The 22,653-nt window shown below is 44.2% G+C and overlaps 4 protein-coding genes and 1 non-coding gene across 7 annotated transcripts; 2 read left to right on the top strand and 3 right to left on the bottom strand.

Annotated features, from left to right (window-relative positions):
• Positions 1-16: 16 nt before the first annotated feature.
• On the top strand, positions 17-3,040 carry n6amt1 (N-6 adenine-specific DNA methyltransferase 1). Of its 2 annotated transcripts, none has more exons than XM_034552128.1 (7): positions 17-298; positions 1,004-1,130; positions 1,880-1,966; positions 2,153-2,243; positions 2,332-2,415; positions 2,501-2,642; positions 2,721-3,040. In XM_034552128.1, the coding sequence occupies exons 1-7, from the start codon at positions 286-288 to the stop codon at positions 2,825-2,827; spliced, it is 651 nt and encodes a 216-aa protein (XP_034408019.1). In that variant the 5' UTR covers positions 17-285; the 3' UTR covers positions 2,828-3,040. The 2 variants fall into 2 exon arrangements, with proteins under 2 accessions (XP_034408019.1, XP_034408027.1); XM_034552136.1 differs by having other exon boundaries at positions 948-1,130.
• Positions 3,041-3,047: 7 nt separating this feature from the next.
• On the bottom strand, positions 3,048-12,580 carry gart (phosphoribosylglycinamide formyltransferase). Its single transcript, XM_034552115.1, has 23 exons — positions 12,486-12,580; positions 12,245-12,336; positions 10,465-10,614; positions 10,013-10,108; positions 9,761-9,935; positions 9,400-9,511; positions 9,051-9,119; positions 8,811-8,936; positions 8,611-8,698; positions 8,436-8,521; positions 8,184-8,352; positions 7,639-7,870; positions 7,229-7,323; positions 6,892-7,001; positions 6,191-6,389; positions 5,848-6,099; positions 5,528-5,680; positions 5,190-5,393; positions 4,899-5,033; positions 4,661-4,791; positions 3,879-4,020; positions 3,674-3,789; positions 3,048-3,572 (listed from the first exon to the last, which is right to left on the bottom strand). Exons 3-23 carry the CDS (start codon positions 10,607-10,609, stop codon positions 3,375-3,377), a joined length of 3,033 nt encoding a protein of 1,010 aa, XP_034408006.1. The 5' UTR covers positions 10,610-10,614; positions 12,245-12,336; positions 12,486-12,580; the 3' UTR covers positions 3,048-3,374.
• A 2,696-nt stretch (positions 12,581-15,276) lies between these two features.
• On the bottom strand, positions 15,277-15,348 carry trnae-uuc. The gene has a single exon. It is a non-coding gene; the product is annotated as a tRNA-Glu (tRNA).
• Positions 15,349-15,547: 199 nt separating this feature from the next.
• On the top strand, positions 15,548-19,266 carry wbp4 (WW domain binding protein 4). The gene is made up of 10 exons (XM_034554579.1): positions 15,548-15,686; positions 15,867-15,939; positions 16,031-16,093; positions 17,168-17,294; positions 17,391-17,585; positions 17,704-17,774; positions 17,855-17,930; positions 18,024-18,226; positions 18,337-18,578; positions 18,688-19,266. Coding segments are annotated over exons 1-10 (1,266 nt in total). The 5' UTR covers positions 15,548-15,684; the 3' UTR covers positions 18,902-19,266.
• Positions 19,267-19,819: 553 nt separating this feature from the next.
• On the bottom strand, positions 19,820-22,652 carry mtrf1 (mitochondrial translational release factor 1). Of its 2 annotated transcripts, XM_034554558.1 has the most exons (9): positions 22,169-22,652; positions 21,773-21,870; positions 21,611-21,692; positions 21,384-21,491; positions 21,007-21,179; positions 20,805-20,922; positions 20,555-20,691; positions 20,357-20,455; positions 19,820-20,143 (listed from the first exon to the last, which is right to left on the bottom strand). In XM_034554558.1, exons 1-9 carry the CDS (start codon positions 22,545-22,547, stop codon positions 20,006-20,008), a joined length of 1,332 nt encoding a protein of 443 aa, XP_034410449.1. In that variant the 5' UTR covers positions 22,548-22,652; the 3' UTR covers positions 19,820-20,005. The 2 variants fall into 2 exon arrangements, with proteins under 2 accessions (XP_034410449.1, XP_034410457.1); XM_034554566.1 differs by lacking the exon at positions 21,773-21,870 and having other exon boundaries at positions 22,169-22,278.
• Between the last annotated feature and the right edge of the window lies 1 nt (position 22,653).

Genomic DNA, 22,653 nt, shown 5'->3' with positions numbered 1-22,653 from the left:
GGGATGGAAACCGGAAGTGTAATATTGTCACGTGACCGCGTTAGCTCTGGGCTACAACCAAGTTTGTTAGCCTATTCTTGTATACATTTTTTGAAATTGCCACCCTTAAATATGCCGAATTATCTGTTAGTAGTTCCTGAACGCAACGTACTCGTGGACGCATACACAGACCACATTAAAAACGTAAGAAATCCTAAACGTGGTGATTATCAGGCGAGATCTGGAGGATAAAGACGGGTCTTTTTTTTCTGGGATTTCTAAGCGGATTTACGGACGATTGTTGCGATGAACTTCAAAGGTAATGGTGTTGAAACACTTTTTTTTCAGGGTTAGTTGACGGATTGGGGAAGGTTGATGTGGGATCTGGAGGGGACATATAAGCCTTCAGTGGTACACTGGGTGATTTAAGGGGGGGTGTAACTAAGTGGAACTGACGAGAAGAAGTGACTGGTAAGGGGTTGCACGGGCCCTGATTAGGTGATGGGGGAATCCAAGTTGCAGTTATTTTAGATTAATTCTGTTTTCGTTGTATTTCTTTTCTAGTTAGTGGGACGCTGCCTTGGTCTTTTGTTTGTTCTTATTTTTCTTTAAGTTGTTTGCGGTGCCTATCATGGCCCACCGTCTGTGAACTCCTCCTGTCCGCCTAACCAGCTGTCACGGGTTAAACCAAATATGTATACAGTCCAAATGAAGTTTATATTGTCATAAGAACGCTACCTTTTGAGCGTACTTGCCTTTACGGTATTTGATCCGAGTCTCAATGAATCAGTCATTTTTCATTGAGTTATATGGGAAGAGAAAGCGAAGGGAGGGCGGGTGTTGAACACAAGGAGTGTTGTGATTGGTTGAGAGGACATTGGTAGGGTGACGTAGGTCGTAAACAAGGAAGTGGAACGTGAACATGCTCGCCAACACATTTCAGCGAGCGCCTCAACTTTCATGAACAGATAGCTAAGTGGTCGCGTGGCCGTTAACGTCAACGGTGACACGAGCATGTCTTCAGGTTATCCCACGCCCGTTTACTCCCACGCTGGACGAGGAGACTTCCGCGATGTTTACGAGCCCGCGGAGGACTCCTTCCTCTTGGTTGACGCCCTGGAGAAGGATGCAGAGCTGCTGCAGCAGATGAGGTCATACACTTTCCCAAACCCGTTATAATATGTATGTGTGTATGTGTCTATATATGTATATATATATATATATATATATATATATATATATATATATATATATATATATATATATATATATATATATATATGTATGTATGTATGTATGTATATGTGTGTGTGTGTGTGTATATGTGTATATTTATGTATGTGTATATATATGTATATATACACACATATATATATATATGTATATATGTATGTATGTATGTATGTGTATGTGTATGTGTATGTGTGTATATATATATATATATATATATATATATATATATATATATATATATATATATATATATATATATATGCACCTGCCTACTTTTGTTGAAGTAATTATTGCACACTTTCTGTAGATCCTATAAACTTAATTTCACTTCTTAAATATCACTGTTTGTCTGCTATATGATATATTTAATTGAAATTGCTGTTCCGAACAACCAATGATACATAAAGGAAAATCTTGAAAATGATCAGGGGTGCCCAACATTTTTCATACCATTGTATATATATATTTATTTATATATATATATATATTTATTTATATTTATGTATATATATATATATATATATATATATATATATATATATATATATATATATATATATATATATATATTTATTTATTTATATATATATATATATATATATATATATTTATTTATTTATATATATTTATTTTTTTGCTGAATGTTTTAACTGTGGCCGTTTTGTAGACCGCACGTGTGTCTGGAGGTGGGCAGCGGCTCGGGAGTGGTGTCTGCTTTCCTGGCATCGGTGGTCGGACCTTCTGCTCTATATCTGTGAGTTAGAGCCAAGACACACACACACAGATGTGATACGAAAAATTGCATACCCATACTAAATGCCAGATCCAGGCCAAAAGTCTGAAGATTCTAAAGTGTGTTTTTATTTATATATATATTTTTGATAAGCCTGATGGTCCCCCAATTGCTTATTAATACATGCATGTGTGTTTTGTCACGCAGTTGCACTGACGTGAATCCTGCAGCTGCGCAGTGCACAGCAACGACAGCGTCCTGCAACAAGGTGTCACTGCAGCCCATCCTCACATCCTTGGTGAGACATTTTTAAGGTAGTCACGTGCTTTGAAGTGCGAGAGTTTGAATTCTAAAAGACTGCGTAATTTTTTCTTGCCTCCCTTCAGGCAGAGGGTCTTCTGCCCCGCTTAGGTGGAGAAGTGGACGTCCTCCTCTTCAACCCTCCCTATGTGGTCACGCCTTCGTGGGAGGTGGTTCAGCCCTGTGCAGCAGGTTGTCTCCAGTCGATGGATGAGGAGTGGTTGGTCACTGTGTGCTTTTCTTCCTTTCCTCCAGGTCGGCAGCACCGGTATCGAGGCCGCTTGGGCCGGCGGGAAGCGAGGTCGAGAGGTTACCGACAGACTGCTGCCCGTGGTGGCACAGTTGCTCTCCAGTAACGGGTTATTCTACCTCATTACCATCGCAGAGAATGAGCCAGGCGAGTTCACATTTGTCTCTCGAAGGATTTACAATGCATTCCGGACAGCGCAGTGATTTCTTTTTCTTTTCTCAACAGAGGAGATCATCCGTTTACTGGGAAAACACGGCTTAAAGGGAGAGACGCGCATGTCGACTAGAGCTGGAAACGAGAGACTGTCCGTCCTGCGCTTCAACAGGAGCTGACCGTCACTCTCATCCCCTGAAAAAGATTACAAGAGTGATTTTTAGATCGTCTTTTTTTTGCGTTCCGAGATGCAGTATTGTCTGCGGGGGACAAAGGAAGATTCACCTCTGAAGAACAAAAACTTCTTCTGCAAGGATTTGGTGAAAGGACTAAAGTGTCTGTCCTACTGGCAAATTAGTAGGAAAATAAATGTAAAGAAATGAAACACAAAATGTCTCCTTGTATTCACGCAGACAGGTTTAATGACATTTCAGCTTCAGACATTCAATACATAATTCAATTCTATCTGGACCGCATCACAAAGTAGGACCACATGAACTAATTTAGAGGTTAATTCCAGTGCAGTTCACTTTATTAAAAAGGTACCATTGGAATGTAAGTTTCAAGAATGATGCTTCTTCACACAAAGTATGAATATGTTCTATGCATGCTTGCAAGCATCTCGTGATACAGAGCCAACTCAACTGGTGTTAGAACAGTAAAAAGTGAATATCTTGACCTATTCTATGAGAGGTTTAGGAATGGGACTTGTTGGCCGTGTGGTTTTTAACTCTGGGAATTGGACTTCCACGTGACGTGGCCGTCCTCCTTGAGCCGGACCGTGCCGCTGGCCACCAGCTCCAGAGCGGCGGGGAAGGCTCGGTGCTCGGCCTCCCGGATCCTGTCGGACAGACTGTCCTCCGTGTCGCTGCCCAGCACGGACACAGCCTCCTGCACAACGATGGCTCCTGCATCCACCTCCTCCTAAACGCAGACCAACAAAACAGTGAGCGGTAATAAACAAAAAAATTTTTAAAAAGAAAAAAGGTATATGGCTCTTTGTTTGATAGTTAAATCATACTTACTGCTACAAAGTGGACCGTGCAGCCAGTCACCCGCACCCCCGCCTGCAGAGCCTGCTTCTGGGCATTCACCCCCTTGAATGAGGGCAGCAGGGATGGATGGATGTTCAGTAGCTTTCCTGAAAGAATAAAACAAAAAATACCAAACAAACCCCTGATGTATAAGACCTTCATTTCAACCGCCTCATCATCACGTTATTTTTCACACCGTTCCATTTCTTGACGAAGGTCCCTGTGAGGATCCTCATGAATCCAGCCAGACACACCAGCTCCACCCCAAACTCCTCCAGCACGCCATCGATTGTGCCATCAAACTCTGCTCGGCTCCCGTACAGTTTGTGGTCCACCACCTGCGTCGGACATAAACAAACTCCATAAACATCATTTAGGTTACCGATCACCCATCTCCTCTCTCTACTTATGGATGAATTTACATCTCTCCATTGCACCTAACCAACTCTGCTTCCTCCCCGGAGTCTTTGTGACGTCACGTCTCAGAGGGTCCATTGGACCTGGTTGTGTCTGATGCCTCCTGCCTGGTATGCCATGGACCCTGCTGATGCACCCCCCTCCTCTCTACCTCCTTCTGTTTCATGGATTGTGGAGGTCCATTCATACATTGTCATATTCATTGAATGTGTTTATGTAACTCTAATGCTGTTCATATGACATCTACTGCTTCTGTCCATCCGGGGAGAGGGATCCTCCTCTGTTGCTCTCCTGAAGGTTTTTTCCCTGTCAAAGGTTATTTTTGGGGAGTTTTTCCTGATCCGATGTGAGGTCCTGGGACAGGGATGTCGTATGTGTACAGACTGTAAAGCCCTCTGAGGCAAATTCATAATTTGTGATATTGGGCTATACAAAATAAACTGAATTGAATTAAATGCAGCAGTTGTCATGTTTTGTCTCCTCACCAGGTGCCAATTGTCATTTGTGTGAAGCACTTTGTCATAATGGCTTATACATTAACTCAGTTATTCATATATTCACCCTTGTCTGGATGCCAGCCAGCGACGCCCTCTTCAGGCCCTGAACTCCAGGCCTGTTGGAGATGACCACCACGATCTCTGCAGCGCTGGACGGACGCTTGGCCTGCTCTATCAGTGCTTGTAAGTTGGTGCCTGGGACAAACGTAAATGTTGACCTCTCCCTTTAATGGACTTGCGAGCCTCTCCAAGTCAATGCACACTCATTTCAGGAGCAACAACAACAACAAAAACACACAGACCTGTGCCAGAGATGAGAACAGCCACCCTGGTCTTCTTGAGTGACGCGTTGCTGTCGACAGCCAACTCTCCACTGGGGGCGGGGCCTGCATTCAGCAGGCTGGGTCTTAGGTTGCGGACCACCACAGGTTCTGCCCCTGCATAAATGAACATATAAAAAAATATTGATTAACGATGTCATTTCCATTACAATGAAAACATTTTCTGCCTTTCCTTTCCAGTTTTAATAAATAAAAACACCATCTGAAGCTGTGCTGTATTGCATTAAAGATTAAAGTATCGGTGTGTCTCACCCTGGTGCTTGTGGGCCAGCGAACCCACGATCCAGGCCTCTTCATGAGCTTGAAGCTGCCGCAGGACGCTCTGAGCCTCCATGGGGGCCACCACCAGCACGGCCCCCAGGCCACAGTTGAAGGTGCGGGCCATCTCCTCCTCGCTCAGGCCCCCCTCCTCGTGGAGCCAAGAAAACACAGGAGGGATGCTCCATTGGGAGGCATCTGAGTCACGTCGTCAAACACCAAAGTGAAATTATTAATAAGACGCAAGTCCCCCCCCCCCCCCCCCCGACTGCTCAAGTCAAAACTTAATGCACTTCCTTTATCAATCGAGGGTCGCTGCGCTTTCATCTCACCTAAGTCGACCGCCAGCCCGTGGGGCAGCACCCGGGGGATGTTCTCCAGGAGACCCCCCCCTGTGATGTGAGCGTAGGCTTTGACGGCACCGCTGCGAAGGATTGGCAGCAGCAGACGGCTGTAGATCTTTGTGGGAGTCAGCAGAACCTGGCCTGGGAGCAGAGTTACAGTCACACGGTGGGCATTCAGGTCAGGCCAAGATCACTTCAATGGAACTGCTATTGTTTGTGAATGTCGAGGCCAAACAAGGACAGACAAGACAACGTCTAGAGACACGCCAGCGCCTCTTTGAGGAGCAGCTCGGAAAGGTCTGACTTACCGACGGTCTGTCCCGACTGGCCGAAAGGAGCAGGGGAGCTGTAGCCGAGGTTGGCCCTCTCCAGGACTTTGCGGACCAGGCTGAAGCCGTTGCTGTGGACCCCGGAGGAGGCCAGTCCGATCAGCAGGTCCCCCTCGGCGATGTCCCCCAGCCTGGGCAGCAGAGCCCCGCGCTCCACCGCTCCGACACAGAACCCGGCCAGGTCGTACTCTCCCGGAGCGTAGACGCCCGGCATTTCTGCCGTCTCACCACCTTGGACATGAGAAAGACCCTCAGCTCCACCTCCATTGCAAGTAGTGGAGGACCTTATCATCATCATCATCATCATCATCATCTGACTCACCCAGCAGAGCGCAGCCGGCCATCTCGCAGGCCTTCGAGATGCCGCCAACCACCGCCGCCGCCACGTCCACGTCGAGGCGTCCGCAGGAGAAGTAGTCGAGGAAGAAGAGCGGCTCGGCACCTTGAGCCAGCACATCGTTCACACACATGGCCACCAGGTCCTGACCGAGGGCGCAGTGCTGACCGCACGCCTGGGCGATCTGCGGATACATGTTTGGGGTTATTAAAGCAAAAAGAGAAGAGTTCCATGCTACTGGGGGGAGATTTGACACGCGACTGTCAAGTTCGGCTAATTGTGGGACGTTTCGGCACCGCGACTAAAACTCTAGACTCGCCAACAACGAGCTGAACCTGTTTCCAAGAGTTCATGAAAGAATCCTGGATCCTTCACACTTTAAAATTACTGAAAATTGTATTTCTGTTCAGGGGTTGATACACAGAATCTCTTCTGCCACTCCGTTGCGACCGAGCCAAATTGTTATTTCTTGGCCGATCTGGCATCTACCGAAGAGTCAAGTTTTTTTTTGTGTGCTTTCCTTTGATTCTCATTTGTTCCAGAACTTTGAAATGACAACAGGCGCCTCATATTTGCACAGTGACTGCAAAGATTGCACGATAAGTCGGGACTCGTGGCAAACACCAGCCGGCAACTCTTCCGTATTCTCCTCCTACTAAAAGGGATGGAGGAACCAAGAGTCCCACCTTGAGCTTGGTCCCCACGCCGTCTGTCCCAGAAACCAGGATCGGGTCCACAAAGCCTGCTGCCTTCAGGTCAAACAGCCCAGCGAAACCTCCCAGCTCTGCGTTACACCCTGAAAACAAAAACACCAGCGACGGTCATGTTCACCGCTTCTTATTAATTTGTATTAGAGCTGCCGAATGCATCTCAGCAAACACAAATAAAATGACAGCATGAACAACTACGATTACTAAAAGAAATACGGCAAACGATTTCAGTCAGCTGCTGACAACAAAACAAAAATCATTATTTTGCTGCACCACAAAAGTATTTTGTTTATTTGTACATGAGTGAAGTTACCAGCGCGGGACGTTGCCTTGGCCAGAGGCTTGATCATGTCCACCAGCTTGTTTCCTGCAGCGATGTCCACTCCGCTGTCCTTATAGGTCAGACCTCTGCCAGAGACACAGGGAAAGACCACCCACTGAACTGAGATCTGCTACTCCGTGTTCTACCATGTTTAAAGCCCGCGTGTGACCAAAGCTACCGAAAAGTTCTCAGGAGGCCGAGATGTGTTCAAATGTAGAGGGGATTTCTGGTTGTGGTCATTTAAAGAAATACTACGACACAAGTACAGACAAATCAATGTTTATTATGCATGATGTTTTACATGATATACAGTAGAAGTATAAGAACTGTAATGTAAACAAAAAGGGAATGTTTCCGTGTTTCAGTGCTCGTGTGCGGGCCTGTACCAGTGTCACACACACCTGCGTTGGTTCAGGTGGGCGATGGCCCGGTGGCCGATGTCGCGGCGGTACACGGCACCCGGGAAGCCCACTGCCGCCAAGCCCTGATTGGCCGCCTCCAAGGCCGCCTCCAGGGACGGCCTGACCGCGGTGACGGTCAAGACCCGCCCGCCGCTGGAGACCACGGCACCCTCCTTCAAGGCCGTGCCGGCGTGGAAAACCTGCACACCTGAGTCCTGGACCTGGGACAAGCCTGAGGGTGAACACAGCCTTTAGTCGGGTGGAATCCACGGCTCGGAAAAAGAGTTCTCAAAAGTGAGAGTAATAAACTGAATGTCTGACAAACTAAATATCGCAAATGTTAAACATATTGGCATATGTATCTACCAAATAGTGAACGTTGATTTTAAACAATTAATAAACAGAAAATAAATGCATTTATAGATTCCATTTCTGCTTCTACTTTACTGCCGACATGAAAAAAGACGAAAAAAGACGAAAGAGAAGCCACAAAACTACATTGTGTAGTTGGAGCTGGAGTCAAACTGCTGCAGCGTCACGCGTACCTGTGATTTTGACTCCTTTCTTGTAGGAGCCGGGGTAACCGGCGCTTGCCATCACCACGGTGACTGCAGAGGCATCCTGGCGCCACACGGGGGCGTTGGAGGCCAGTTTGCCGCTGACCGTGTTCAGGATCACCTCATACAGGTCGCTCTGCAGGAGGGGCAGCAGCACCTGGAGGAGAGGCCGTACAGATATGTGCTTTTTTTTTTTTTAAAGAGGAAATCAAGCAACGAGTGGAGCTCCAGGAAACGCACCTGACACTCGGGGTCTCCGAAGCGACAGTTGAACTCAAGGACCTTCAGCCCCTGCTTGGTCAACATCAGCCCAGCGTACAGCACACCTGGAAAAAATTAAAAAGACACAGATTTTATAGCATCTATGTGAAAAGTACAAACGTGAGAACGGATGCAGGGGAGCGAGAGCACTTGCCCACATAAGGAGTTCCCTCCTCCCTCATCCCGTCCACGGTCCTCTGAAGGACCGTCTCTCTGATCTGCTGCAGCATCTCCTGGCTCACCTGCACAGGACCGGGGAACAGAGGCAGAGACACGGGCAGCATTAAAGACTGCAAAAAAACACACAATAAAAGAGTGCCAGAGGAGAACCAGGCTGAGAGGAAGAGGGAGTACCTGCGGGGTGGGGCAGTAGGCCCCCATGCCGCCGGTGTTCGGCCCCAGGTCGCCATCCTGCAGCCTCTTGTGATCCTGTGCCGGAGGCATCGCGGACACCGAGGAGCCGTCAGTGAAGCACAGACACTACACAGAGCGAGGGAGGGGGGGGGGAGGGGGAGGGGGGGGGGAGGGGGGGGGGGGGGGGGTTAACGTCATGTCAATTTTCCCTCTAATTTTAAACAGAAGGGTTCTACTTACGGACACTTCCTCTCCCTCGAGCAGCTCCTCAACCACCACCGTCTCCCCTGCTGATCCGAAGGCTCGGTCCTGCAATGCACCGTGTTAAAGGAATGCATTAAACATGGAACGCGTATGAGGCAACTTTATTATATACACAGTATAGTGCCGGCTCGAAATAATATTCACAGCAGAAGTTTACGATTACGAGGTTTGAATCCACAGACTGGTTGGAGTGAAGCACACTGGCAAATTCTGTTCCCAGTGGGATTGATCTGTGGTCAGCTGACAGAGCTCAACGTGTGGGCTGTGCTAGTCTTTTATAATAGAACTGCCGGGATGAATGACCACAGAGGCGACGGTTCTCTACCTTCATGATGTCCATCACGGCCCGACAGGCCTCGTCCTGGTCTTGAGCCACGATGACCCCCTTCCCTGCTGCCAGCCCGCTGGCCTTCACCACCAGCGCCGGGAAGTCGGCCCTGGAGACCCCCCCCCCCCAAAAGAACCAATGGAATAAACTCAGTAATGTTATTTTCTATTACGGCGCAAATGTGTCCTTAATGGCTCTGAATACAAAAGCTCCACAACCGTATAAATTTTAAAAAAAGGTTTAAAACCATGCATTTAGCCCTTTGTTTCCTCTGCTAATTTATGTATTCACTATAGCCATGACGTCACTGTCCCTCTATGCTTTTCTTTATATAATTAAATGGGTCCACTGTACTGACATGCGAATGTAGCTGCAGGCCTGCTCGGGGTCGGTGAAGGAGCCGTAGCGGGCCGTGGGGATGCCGTAGCGCTCCATGAAGGCCTTGGAAAAGCTTTTGCTGGCCTCCAACTGAGCGGCTTTGGCGGACGGGCCGAAACAGGGCACCCCCGCCGCCGTCAGGTCATCCACAATACCTGGAGGAGACGCCGACGGTCAGGGGAAAGACACTACGGAGGACAGACGCCTGGTTCACGTGATGGAGCTAACTTACCGGCCGCCAGTGGCACCTCGGGCCCGACCACGACCAGCCCCACGTGGTGGTCCTTACAGAACTGAGCCAGAATGGCGTGGTTACTCACCGATACCTCTGCAGTGAGGGAGAGAGAGCGAGAGAGAAAGGCAATAGTTATGGCCGATATGAATATGAGATCCCTCGGATTCTTTATGGGGGGGAACCTGAGGCGTGAGGAAGAAGTTTGTTTTATTATTATTATAGAGTATTATTATTATTATTATAGAGTTTCAAAAGATAACGGGAATACAAATAAATAAGCCATGAAACTCCATATATATATATATATATATATATATATATATATATATATATATATATATATATATATATATATATATATATATATATATATATATATATATATATATATATATATATATTTTTTTTTTTTTAAAGCACACACTACACTGAAGGCCGTTGGCGTTTACCAGAGTTGCGGATCTTCCCACAGCTGGCCGTGCCTGCGTTCCCCGGGGCCACCAGGACTTGCTGAATCTGCGGCGACTGCGCGAGCTTCCAGGCCAGCGCGTGCTCCCGCCCGCCACCGCCGACCACCAGCACCGTCTCTGCCATGGCACCTGGGCGGCGAGAAAAATTTGAGAAACACCCCCCCGCCCCAGCATTTAATATTAATAACTAAAAACATTCACACCTCCACAGCTATTCTGCAGAGCTGCCAGCACGTCCCGTCCGCCCTTTTAACCGCTCCTAAAAAGTGCCCAGTTAATTGCATGCAAAGCTTGACCTATAAGAAAAAGAAGTTCCCGAAGTGGTGACCTTTTCCGAGGCCCGGGGCCTTACATTAACTTGTAATGTAAGGCACGGAGCCGGTCAGCTAGAACAAAAACACAAGTCAACAATTAAACGGCATGGTCACCAGGCAAGGCCCTATCACCAGCAGCTGAGAGCAGGGGCTCATTTGCATGGAAAAACAAAACCACCATCAGTATAGTATGATATATACAGGAGACCTTTTTCTTATTTACTGGAGGATTTTAGCAGCCATCTAAAAGTGGGATTCAATAACCGAGGGTTTCACACTGAAAGGGTTCTTATCTCAGAGTCACATAATCAATGTAAACCCACTCAACAGAGTGGACACACATTCAAAATCTATCCTGAGTTTAAGACGGACAGTGTTAACATGTCCACCCCAAAAAAATACCCATTAACCTCCCCCTCCCCCTCCCCCTCCCCATATAAACTCAAACAAACCAGGGTCAGAGGTCAAAGCACCCCCAATCGTCAGGGACCTGAGGATTGTGTAATCACGTGGTTTGACTACAGTAAAGAACTGTATAGCCTCCAGTCTGCTGGGGAACAGACACGGTACAAAAGGGTGGAGTGTTGCTCAGTGAGGACACGCGCTCCACAATTAGTCAGACCACTGGCTGTGATTGAAGCCGCTCATGAGACTCACATGTCAGGGAGCAGGAGTCCAACAACCCCTTAGAGACCAATACGAAGCTATGAGCTGCTGCAGGATCGGTGTTGACTTCAATGGACTTTGAACACTTTAATTTCTCATCATACTGGATATTTAGCCACTGCAATGTCACTTAACTAAAAATAAGTGTACTCCCTTAGAAGGTCGAAATAGTTAATACAAGCATTGCATTATGTCTGCATGTGCATAATCACTCTCCAGTTCAGCAGGATATATTTCAATTTCAATTCAATTCAGTTTATTTCGTATAGCCCAATATCACAAATGTGCCTCAGAGGGCTTTACAATCTGTACAAATACGACATCCCTGACCTTTGACCTCACATCGGATCAGGAAAAACTCCCCAAAAATAACCTTTCACAGGGAAAAAAAGGGAAGAAACCTTCAGGAGAGCAACAGAGGAGGATCCCTCTCCCCGGAGGGACAGATGCAATAGATCTCATGTGTACAGAATGCACAGCATTACAGAGTTACATAAACAAATTACATGAATATGACAATGTATGAATGGAACTCCAATCCACGTATATGGTGTCGTCAAACGGTTACATCCTGAAGCAATCTATCCCAGAAAAGGTCAATATGTGAATAGTCACTCGAACTCACTTCGATGTGTTTTCTAGTGCAGCGGCAGTAAGATGCACGTGTTGTGCTTTTGCATGAAAATAATAACTTTATTAAGACTTTGTATATTTTAAAACTACATTAGAACATAACTCAATGTTGAAAGGAACACCCAGCATGCTGTTTAGATACTCACCTGTGTGTGGGGGTTATCTGTGAAGCAGGAAATAGCCGGAGCCCCGTTCAGGACAGCAGTCAGAAGTGTCTCCTCTGGGTTCAGCCCGCTGACTGTGGATGTATCACACACACACACACACACACACACACTCACCACGTGGATCCAATAGAACTGATGAGGCGCGTGCGCGGTTAGTTAGAAGTGCTGAATAGCGCCGAAACAGCGGGTTTCGTCATGGTTTCGGGGACGTTCGTCTTACCTTTATCTGCTACTCGAGCTACTTCTTTTTTGGGGGTAAACTTTGACAGTGTGTTTGGATTTTTTCCCCAACTTCCTTTGGGTGTAACAGCCGAGTGCATCATGGGAATTGTAGTTAATTTGCAGTGGCGGTTGTCGAGCCAAACAGAACTGCCTGCACCTTCACCTCGCTTTCAAAATAAATAAATTAGTGTTGTTGTTGTTGATTTCATTCTGTCGCACAACTTTATTACAAATATATATTTTATGTATTCACATGTAATCACAGGCATCCATTGCTTTTTTCTGGTGGGGAACAGAAGCACTGATCATTGGATGTTATGTGTCACGTGTTCTGCCCAGAGCACTGAGGAAAACTCACTAACTGATGCACTAAAGTATAATGTTGAGGTAATTTACTTGAATTTTTTACTTCAACTCCACCATATTCTTGAGGAAACTACTCACTTAACTACCCCCCCCCCCCCTCCCTTCTTTGACTTATAGTTATTACAAGTTACTTTAAAGGTTTACATACAAAACCTAACATGAGCTTATGAAATTGGCAGATTCTAAACTCGCCTAAAAGACCACAAACACAGACAACAACAACAACAACAACAACAACAAGTGTACCCGACAACACACAGCACACTGGAACGTGGCCATCTCAACTAATATCGAACTAAGGGGAATGATTCTGCAGTTTAGGGTGAGAAAACAGATGTTTTTTACACTATTAAGAATGAGTATCAACGATTTGTTTTGACACTATAACTATAACACTATAAATAAACATAAATAAAATTTACTTTCAATACAAATTACTCATTTGACTTGATTTTGAGTGAGCAGGTCTATGACCCTAAACACAGAGGTGTCTCATCTCCCCATTAAAAAATGTCAAAATGCTAATAAAATGTAGGAAAAAATACATGTAATGGTAGAAAACAAGTGAGTTATCCTAATTGAACTATGATTAATTGTTAGTAATGGTGCTGGTGACACACCAGATTATGTAAATTATGAGGACCTGAAAGCAATGCTAAGTTCCTCAATTTTGCGTAAATACAAATTATTGAATGTAGTGACATAAACAAGCTTTAATTTATGCCCATACAGGTGTGTCTAAGCTCGTATTTTAGGAAGTAAAATTAGGTTTGGTAATTGGGCTTTTCATTTACTCAAGCATAACAGATTTTTTCTTTATGAAAATGCAAATAATAATGCATAGATTGCATAGAAGAGACCTGTAGCCTTTACTGTGCACGGACCGATCTTGCTATGTGTAGACACCCCCAAAATGGTCCAGGAAAACCCTTTTTATGATTGATGAATGATAGGTGCTGCTAGCACAGACTTGAGCATAAGCTATGCATTTGCATTCCCTTACGCAATACAGTAATGGATTAAGCACTATAATCATGTAGTCACAAAAGACAAATGTGGATATATGTTAACTATGTAAGTTCAATATTTAAAACTCCATTGTATTTTCTTTAGTACATGCTTATACTTGCTTATATAATACTCCTTGTCAACAGGAAATGGCTGGAACAGAATGGTCTTAAGGAATACCAACAGGCCTTCATAGGTGAGCCTTGAATGGAGACATCCTACCATGGCAATGAGGGCAGGGGTGTAATAACCGGCTATTAACCCCCACACACAGGTGAGGATCTAAACAGAATGCTGGGTGTTCCTTTCAACATTGAGTTATGTTCTAATGTTGCTTTAAAATATATTAAAAAGTCTTAATAAAGTTATTATTTTCATGCAAAAGCACAACACGTGCAGCTGCACTAGAAAACACATCGAGTGACTATTCAAATATTGACCTTTTTATTTGGAGCTACTGGAATAGATTGCTTCAGGATGTAGAATACACCATATATCCTGCTGAACTGGAGAGTGATTATGCACGTGCATAATGATCTTCTCTACACCCAGAAAAAAAGACAAAATAGAAAACATTAGCAATAATAACAGTAACAACAATACCAATAATATTACTTTTTATAGCACTTAGACCGTTGCAAAGTGGTTCTCACAATGAAACATGTAAAAATGAAAAACGAAAAAAAGAGTAGAATAAAATATTTCATAAATATATTTTAATAAATAAAGTCACAGTAAAGTATATAAAAAAAGGTTTTCTGGCAAGAAGTTGAAATCACATTGGATTATGCAAGCCTAGCGTTATGCAGTGTTTAACACCAACAATACATGCATACACTGTTTGAACATGAAATGGCTACACAGTGCTTACAAAAATACGTATCATTTATGTAGAGAGTAGAATATGTGGCACATGTTGCCTGCCAATAAATACACAGTTGTTAATTCATGACACTTTCTCATCTCTTATTTTTTAAACAATATATATACAACGCAGTAACATTTAGTTTAGTCCTATTGCGGTGTTCAGAAATTGTATTTGTAATAATGATAATTGACCTGCATCTAAAGGCCGTATGATTTATTTTTCACACAATCCTTCATATATAAAAAATCCTGTCTGTTGACTGTTGTGGTTTACAGATTACCCTCACCTTGACGTCCTATTAAAATGTTCTCATAAACATTTCAAAAGATACCAAAAAAGCAGTGCCCTAATTATAGCTCCTTCTTTATTTCTCACATTCATTAATGTGTCATTTATTGTGGAATATTCCTGATATGTGTAATTGTATCCCTCTCAAACTAATCACTATGTGACAATGTTTTGGGACACGTCCATTTAAAATAAAATGTAAAATTGTTTATTAACTCTATGTCTAGCTGGGATTCTTGACCCGAAAGAAAAATAGTCGTTCCCATACCGGGAGTCGAACCCGGGCCGCCTGGGTGAAAACCAGGAATCCTAACCGCTAGACCATATGGGACGGTGTGCTTCTATTTCCGAGCAAACCTGATACAATAAATGGGTACTAACTGAATACACATGCCATGTGGTTTAACTTGACTTCTTTAAAAAAAAAATCCACTTTCAGCAGATGATGTACCTCAAAATTGTATGTATGTATCCATTATAATACATGAATATATCATTCACGTGTTTCTCAAAATCTGATGTCAGCTCGAGGATCGTCTCTCCGGCGACTGGCGATGACGTCATCACAAACGGACATTGTTGTCATCCCTGAAATGTGGGAAGCGTTTGTCTTTTTATCCGGTTCGTTTTAAACACATTCGTCGTACTTTAACCACCGAGACTCGAAATGTAAGTATTGAGACACAATCAGAGACTTGTTCTGTAAGTTCGGTTAGTATTATTACAATTTAATCTTAAATAAAAACCCTGGGCAAAAATGCTGCTAGTTAGCCGCGTTAGCTGGCCAGGCTAAACATATTATGATTCGTACATGTTTCGTTAATTCATGATTGTTTTGTGCATTTTCAGGGCTGACTACTGGAAGTCACAACCAAGGAAATTCTGCCAGTACTGCAAGTGCTGGATCGCGGACAACAAGCCTGTGAGTTGGCCAAAGGATGCCGTTCATGTTGCTGAAGACAGTCTCCACATATTATGCCAATGTGTCTCCTCCTGTTTGTTTTGCTCTGCAGAGCGTCGAGTTCCACGAAAGAGGGAAGAATCACAAGGAAAATGTGGCTTTAAAAATCTCTGAGGTACGAACGTGTATATGTATTTATTCTGTCTGTGTCCATTCTGTTCAGAGTTGCAGTTTGTACTTCGAGTTTGATGTATTGAAATCATTAGTTGCATAACTGGATTCTTTGTTATGGCGTCACAAGTATCTGCAGTTGTGCTCAACCAGACTTAAACAAAAAAAACTAGAACGGGCACTCGGTAGAGCGCATACCTTCGCCTCGTGGTGGATATCACACGATTGGGCATTAAGTTCTGAACATTTTGGCATTAGTATCATGCAAATTAGACACAAATTAAAAACGCTATGGTAAAAAGATGATTTTGACATTTTTATGATTTTGACCTTTGTATGTTGCATGAGAGGGTGGGGAACAGAACAGTGAACATTTTGGTGCTGTTTTCATGCAAATCAGATAAGAATTGACTGTGTTATGACAAACCCCGCACATTTTGCAAGGTCGTGACCCCCCCTGACCTTCGACCCTCATCCGCTAAGAAGGGTTATGACGTCATTGTATCATGTCGTATATCACAAGATCGGGCATTGAATTCTGAACATTTTGGCATTAGTTGCATGCCAATTGGATAAAAATTTACCGCATTATGATAAAAATACGATTTTGACCTTTTCATGACCTTGACCTTGACCCGCTCGCACCCAAAATCTAATCAAATGGTCCCCGGATAACAGCCAATCATCCCACCAAATTTCATGCGATTCGGTTTAATACTTTTTGAGTTATGCGAATAACAAACAGACATATTTACAAATAAATACACAGCGATCAAAACATAACCTCCGCAAAAGTATTTTGCGAAGGTAAAAAGTGTGCATTTGTGTGGTTCTCATTCTGTTTGCACATAGATGCAAATGAATGTGCATGGTTATAAAACACAGATTAGACTTAGTCTATATTCATCAATGACGGCCTTCAGTGACATCCACGGCTGAGAAAGACCTGCCCGTCTTGGCACTAGTCCTCAGGACTGCAGGGGAGATGAGGTCCAGACTAAATGCCCCGGCTCTAAAGCTCTCTTTTTATTGTCTACTCGCCTTGACCACTCGTCTCATTTGATCTTTCGTCCTGCAGATTAAAAAGAAGAGCATCGACAAGGCCAAGCAGGAGGCACGTATGTCAAAGGAGTTCGCGGCAATGGAGGAGGCTGCGCTGAAAGCATATGAGGAAGATCTGAAGAGGATGGACAGGGAGTCCGCAGGTAGATTTTTACATTTTATTTCAATAATATGTAACGTGTTCTACCCGAGAGGAGCTGCTGCTCTTTCATAACTTAAAATATATGTTTTTGTGTTAGGATTGCCGGCCGAAATAACTATAAAGCCACAGGCGAAACCTCAGGTGAGAAATTGTGTGAAACCTCAGGGGAGCAAGAAAAAACTGAAAAAGCAAGAGAAAGCGAGAAAGTTCAAAGGCCAAATGGAGGGACAGGTTTGGGTTGAAGGACAGACGGGAGATGGACACACGTACTATTACAACACAATAACTGAAGGTGAGAAGAACCTGAAAACACAATCAACATATACTTGCATCGTATTTTTATACTTTATGGTCAAACTGACTATCTAACCTGTTTTTTGCGTTATGCTGTCTTTGTATTTTAACTACAGAATCTAAATGGGAAAAACCAGAAGGTTTCCATGGACAAAACCCAGCCTCTGCACAGCCTGGACAGACAGAGGTTCATATTTATTTAGTTTCTGTGCATTCATTTGATTTCAAACTATTCGTTTCTTATGTTAATATTGTGTTTGTCTTTAGACCTCTTCAGGCTGGCGTTGGATAGAAGCTGTCAGTCCTGATGGTCATACATATTACTACAACTCAGAGACTGGAGGTGGAATATTTTTTTTCTATCCCTCAATAGTTAATTTTAAAACCCCTGTAGTCCCATCTGATTTTCACACGCTCTATCTTCTTTACCTCACAGAAACCAGCTGGGAGAACCCAGCAGGCTTCCCTTCAATTGTACCACCTGGAACTGAGTCCAACCTAAAGGTAGAGAGTCAGGAGAAGCCTTCAACCCCGCACCCAGGAGGAGAGGAGGGGTCCAGCGGGGCCCCGGTATCTCGGGAGGCTGAAGTCCCTGAACAAGAAAGCCAGCAGTCCAAAGCTCCAAAGATCAGCTTCAGGGTGAGAGGAGTCCTGGCAAATAATAACAATTAAGAAGGAATAAATTAAACTTCTGCGATTCTCTGTAAAAATTCCAGACCTCACACGTTCCCTCCTTGTTTCGTTTTCAGAAAAGGAAAACAGAAGCCGAGCCATCAGAAAAGGAGGGAGAAGATAAAGTGAGTGATGATGCTCCTAAAGTGGAGGCTGAAGAGATAAAGAAAGAGAAAGAGAAAGCGGTCCAAAGCACGACGGCTGAACCTGAAGAGAAGAAAAAGATTGAGGCGGCACCAGCGAGGAAACAAGTCAAAAGGCCCAAAACTGCCAATCCATATGGCACCTGGGAAAAGATCCAGGAGGAGGAGGATCCATAGTGAGTGCCGTTGAATGATCCAGTGATTGATATGTCGCCTTCAGACCCCGGCATGTGTGCCAGGCGCTACCGAAAAAGCTCTGACGTTTTCTTTTTCCTCCCTGTGCAGTGCCAAGGTGGACTTACAGTTGCCGAAGGTTGAGGGATACATCGTCAGCGCCAGTGCTCCAGCAGAGCGGCCGCCGGAGCCTAAACCGAAGTTCAGGGAACGCATCATCACATCCCTCGGAGGGGAAGGCGGACCTGCTTCGTTCAGGAAAAACAAGACACAGAACGGCAAATCCAGGAGCCTCCGACAACGAGACGACGACGACGACGACTGACCCAAATACATAAAAACTTCATGCAGCAGAATACTTTTACACAAATAAAACTCTTTCCAGCAACTTTTTTTTTTAATGTTCAAGCATATTAAATTTAGATGTAAATGTGTTTTTATTTTCTTTACATAAGATGCACACGTTTTTTTTTCACAAATATGCCGACCAAAGGACACAACCAACAGTCTTTGTACTATGATCTGTCATAACGAAGGTGTGCAACACTTTTCTAGTCTTATTTCACGTGTACAATAGTCATTTCATCCCGTTTTATTTACAGCAATTCTAATAACTTTTTGTATTTTAAACTCAAAGCAGCAAGATCAAAGATGGGAACGCGTGATCTCAATAAATGACGACTGTCCAGATCCTGGAAATGTAAAATAATTTTGAAATGCAACTGTGTGCAGGCAAAACAATATTTATAATAAGATGTCGAATGAGTCGAAAAAATATGTGGAGGTTGCCGGTCAGCTGGCACACACATGCAGGGTGTGACATGTTTTTGGTGTGTATAAAGCTGATAGGTGGTTTCACCGCACCCTGAGATGAAGGATATTTACAGACCATAATAGCTTTACTGTACTTTACTATGAAGGTTTTACCTCCAGGACAAGTTTCAGGCTCAAACTCAATGTTAACAAAGTCTGCCAGAACAAAAGCTTTGATCATGACTTGGACAACCAAACTCTTACTTATTATATACAAATATATTGAGAAAAATGGACATGATCTATTTTGCATTAGCAATAGGTAGTTATTTTTAGAAGACATATGCAGCTTTTCTTACAATAGCTCAGGTTGAAAACTGATAAGAAAAAATGCAATTGGTTTATCCTAAAGCAGTTTAAAGTATTGGTCATTTATGAATTTTAGTCATTTATAAAGCTATTGTACTATTTAGGGAATTACAATGAAAAATACATTATTCAATATTTTATTAGAAAAATAAAAACATCTTAAGTATCAGTGAAATGCATTACATTTGCAATGTGGCTATTGCACATACATGTACAGTATATTACAATATTGTTATTTGTGCAGACACGTGTTGGAGAACTGCATCCACCAAATGACAAACTGTATGTTCTGCACACGTAAATCGTGTCAGTCTGCAGACTGTCCAGACTCTGGGGGTTTCAGACTCCTGCTGCTCTGCACCACCTCCAGAAGAGCCTCCCTCTCTGCATGTTCCAGTACATCCCAGATCAGATCACAGAGAGCCTCCCCTCCTCTCATGAACTCCTACACATGGAGCAGAACACAGGACATTGATTTCAACTATTGAGAAATAGTTGACGTGAAACAAACAGACTTAAAAACAAATAGAAATTCAACAGTTAATATCAGTTTTGCAACGAGTATTCTGGTTGAAAGTGACAAGAACGACAAACATCAAATGTACAGGTTTCTTGCGATTTATGCACAATTTTGAAACGCACTCCCTTAATATTTTACCTTAATATCTCTGGTAACATATCCAGTCCTGTGGTCCGTGACACGATCCTGGCTGAAGTTGTAAGTACGAATCCTCTCAGACTGAGAACGTGTGCCCACCTGCAGTCAGTCACACAGGAGTAAACGGATAATAAAGACAGTTAAAAAGACAGTTTAAAAAAATAAAAAAAGAACATCAAAATTCTCCTGTTCACTCACCTGCTGCTTCCGAGCTGTGTGCCTCTGCTCAGTGTCTTTACCCATCATGCTCTGGTAGAGCCTGGCCTTCAGCACACGCATGGCGGTGTCTCTGTTTTGCAGCTGGGAGCGAGTCTGCTGACATTCGGCTGTTATTCCTGTTTGAAGGGGGAAGATAAGTTTAAACATAGATGGCAACGATGGCTGATGTTTATATGACATCACTGTCTCTGGTTGGGAGTAGCTTCAGAACCGTTCTGGCGTGTTTTACCGGTGGGAAGATGAACGATGCGTACTGCGCTGTCTGTCGTGTTGACACTTTGGCCCCCGGCACCTCGAGATCTGAACGTGTCGATGCGGAGATCCTTTGGATCAACGTGGACGTCAAACTACGAGACAAAAGAGAGAGATTTTTAAAAATTTAAAATCATGCTCATAACACCGACTGATGCAAAGCAGAGAGAACAGTGTACCTCCACCGGCTGAGGCAAGATGATGACGGTCATGGTGCCTGTGTGGATACGCTGCATCCTGGAGGAGAGGCCCACCTCAGGGATCCTCTGCACCCGGTGAGTTCCTCCTTCATGCTTCAGATGTCTGTACACATTGTCTCCGGCTATTCTCACTGCTGCATGGTGCAAACCACCTAAAAGAGAGAACGTTAACATTGTTGTTCCCAAACCTTCTCGATCTTCTTCTCCTTCCCTCTTTGACATTTAGAGCTGTCACGGCAAGAAAAGCACAGGATGAAACTAATGACATCAACAACGGCTCTGTTACAGTAATTATTGTTATGTAACGTTCCCATGTCATGTGCATACGTCTCTGCAAAGGCTAAAATGTGACTTACCGTACTCAGCAGGCGTGTAGTTCAGAAGATCAAAGTCCCAGTTCTTGTAGGAGGCAAAACCCTGGTACATGTCAAACATTTCTCTGGTGAACTGCTGGCAGATGTCACCTGAAACCACAGAAACAGATATTAAGAAAACACATGTTGGTATTGATACAATATATATGTACCAGCAGCTACCTGTCAAATATCAGTCTTCAAAATAAACAGTTAGCATTCTTTCGTACCTCCTGTCGTTCGCCCGGATACAACCTCCAGCAGAATATTACTGGAGTCGAGAGGGTCGGTGGGCACGAGGGCTTTGACCAACTGGAGAGAGAGAAGATTCACTCTTTAACCGTCCTGCAACACATCTCTACATTTATTTGATCATGCCTTTGTGTTCGTACGTCTGTCCTTAAGGCCGACAGTTTGCAGGAGACGTGTGCTTCCTCCTCTTTCAACAGCTGGGTCAGTTGCTCATCTTCATCTTTGGTCCCGGCTGAAGCTGCAGTCCGGAGGGAATGCAGCTCATCGTGTCAGCAGTCTCAAATATTCTGATGCTATCTGCGATTTAACAATTGTGTCTAATAACACAGACTCCTATACCTTTATTTACATGAAATACATTCTTAACAGTTCACAACCTGAAATTGAAAATGTTGCCTCTAAGAGAACCTGAGGAACATATCTTAAGTCTCTTTGTGGCACTACATAGTGAGTTTATAATAGTTATTATTAATTTCCTATGTCATCAACAAAAAATACTAATATTTGGCCAACTGTGACTGACAGCAAATACTTACTCTGCAGCAGTGTAAGGACCTCCTGGAGGTCTGCCGCGGCCTGCTCACTCCTCTCAAACGCAGTGGCCAGAGGCAGCAGCTCTGTGCGCTTCATTAAAAGCTCTTTTCTGTCTGACTCGCTGACGTATGCGCGCTGTAACTTCCGGTCAATGTCTCTGAACTCCTCCATGAGCTGCTGGAGATGCCTCTGAAGGGACTCGGCCTTGTACAAGTCCCCTAACTCCCTGTGATAGACGCGTGATGGTGCTACTGGTGTCCAGTGCAGCGCCTGTGTGGGGTAAACACCCTTCAGACCGGGGTGTCCCTCGAGTGTCCTCCATTCTCTGCCGCTGTGAACTACAAAAAAGGAGCGCAGTCGGAAACTGCGAGTCGCGAGCATTTGACTTCATTTAGAGAGCAGCGAGTTCAATAAAACGAGGACACGCGTGTTTGTTGTTGCAGTCAAACGAGCCCTGCTGCTGTAGCTAGCCGTAACCGGATGTAGG

This window comes from Cyclopterus lumpus, chromosome 2, assembly GCF_009769545.1.
Source record: "Cyclopterus lumpus isolate fCycLum1 chromosome 2, fCycLum1.pri, whole genome shotgun sequence".
Classification (NCBI taxonomy): domain Eukaryota; kingdom Metazoa; phylum Chordata; class Actinopteri; order Perciformes; family Cyclopteridae; genus Cyclopterus; species Cyclopterus lumpus.
Note: the sequence above shows the minus strand (reverse complement) of the source record. Positions and strands in the feature narration are given on the sequence as shown.

Excerpts from the sequence above, each read along its gene's own strand:
- n6amt1 (XM_034552128.1), top strand. Across the intron at positions 1,131-1,879 it reads GAGCTGCTGCAGCAGATGAG|ACCGCACGTGTGTCTGGAGG; the intron begins GTCATACACTTT and ends GCCGTTTTGTAG. Across the intron at positions 2,416-2,500 it reads TGGTCACGCCTTCGTGGGAG|GTCGGCAGCACCGGTATCGA; the intron begins GTGGTTCAGCCC and ends CCTTTCCTCCAG.
- gart (XM_034552115.1), bottom strand. The coding sequence starts at position 10,609 with ATGGCAGAGACGGTGCTGGTGGTCGGCGGTGGCGGGCGGGAGCACGCG. Across the intron at positions 4,792-4,898 it reads TGTTCTCATCTCTGGCACAG|GCACCAACTTACAAGCACTG; the intron begins GTCTGTGTGTTT and ends CGTTTGTCCCAG. Across the intron at positions 3,790-3,878 it reads CTTCGTCAAGAAATGGAACG|GAAAGCTACTGAACATCCAT; the intron begins GTGTGAAAAATA and ends TTATTCTTTCAG.
- wbp4 (XM_034554579.1), top strand. Across the intron at positions 17,775-17,854 it reads CACAGCCTGGACAGACAGAG|ACCTCTTCAGGCTGGCGTTG; the intron begins GTTCATATTTAT and ends GTTTGTCTTTAG. Across the intron at positions 18,579-18,687 it reads CAGGAGGAGGAGGATCCATA|TGCCAAGGTGGACTTACAGT; the intron begins GTGAGTGCCGTT and ends CTCCCTGTGCAG.
- mtrf1 (XM_034554558.1), bottom strand. The coding sequence starts at position 22,547 with ATGCTCGCGACTCGCAGTTTCCGACTGCGCTCCTTTTTTGTAGTTCAC. Across the intron at positions 20,692-20,804 it reads CATCGTTCATCTTCCCACCG|GAATAACAGCCGAATGTCAG; the intron begins GTAAAACACGCC and ends CCCTTCAAACAG. Across the intron at positions 20,144-20,356 it reads ATGTTACCAGAGATATTAAG|GAGTTCATGAGAGGAGGGGA; the intron begins GTAAAATATTAA and ends CTCCATGTGTAG.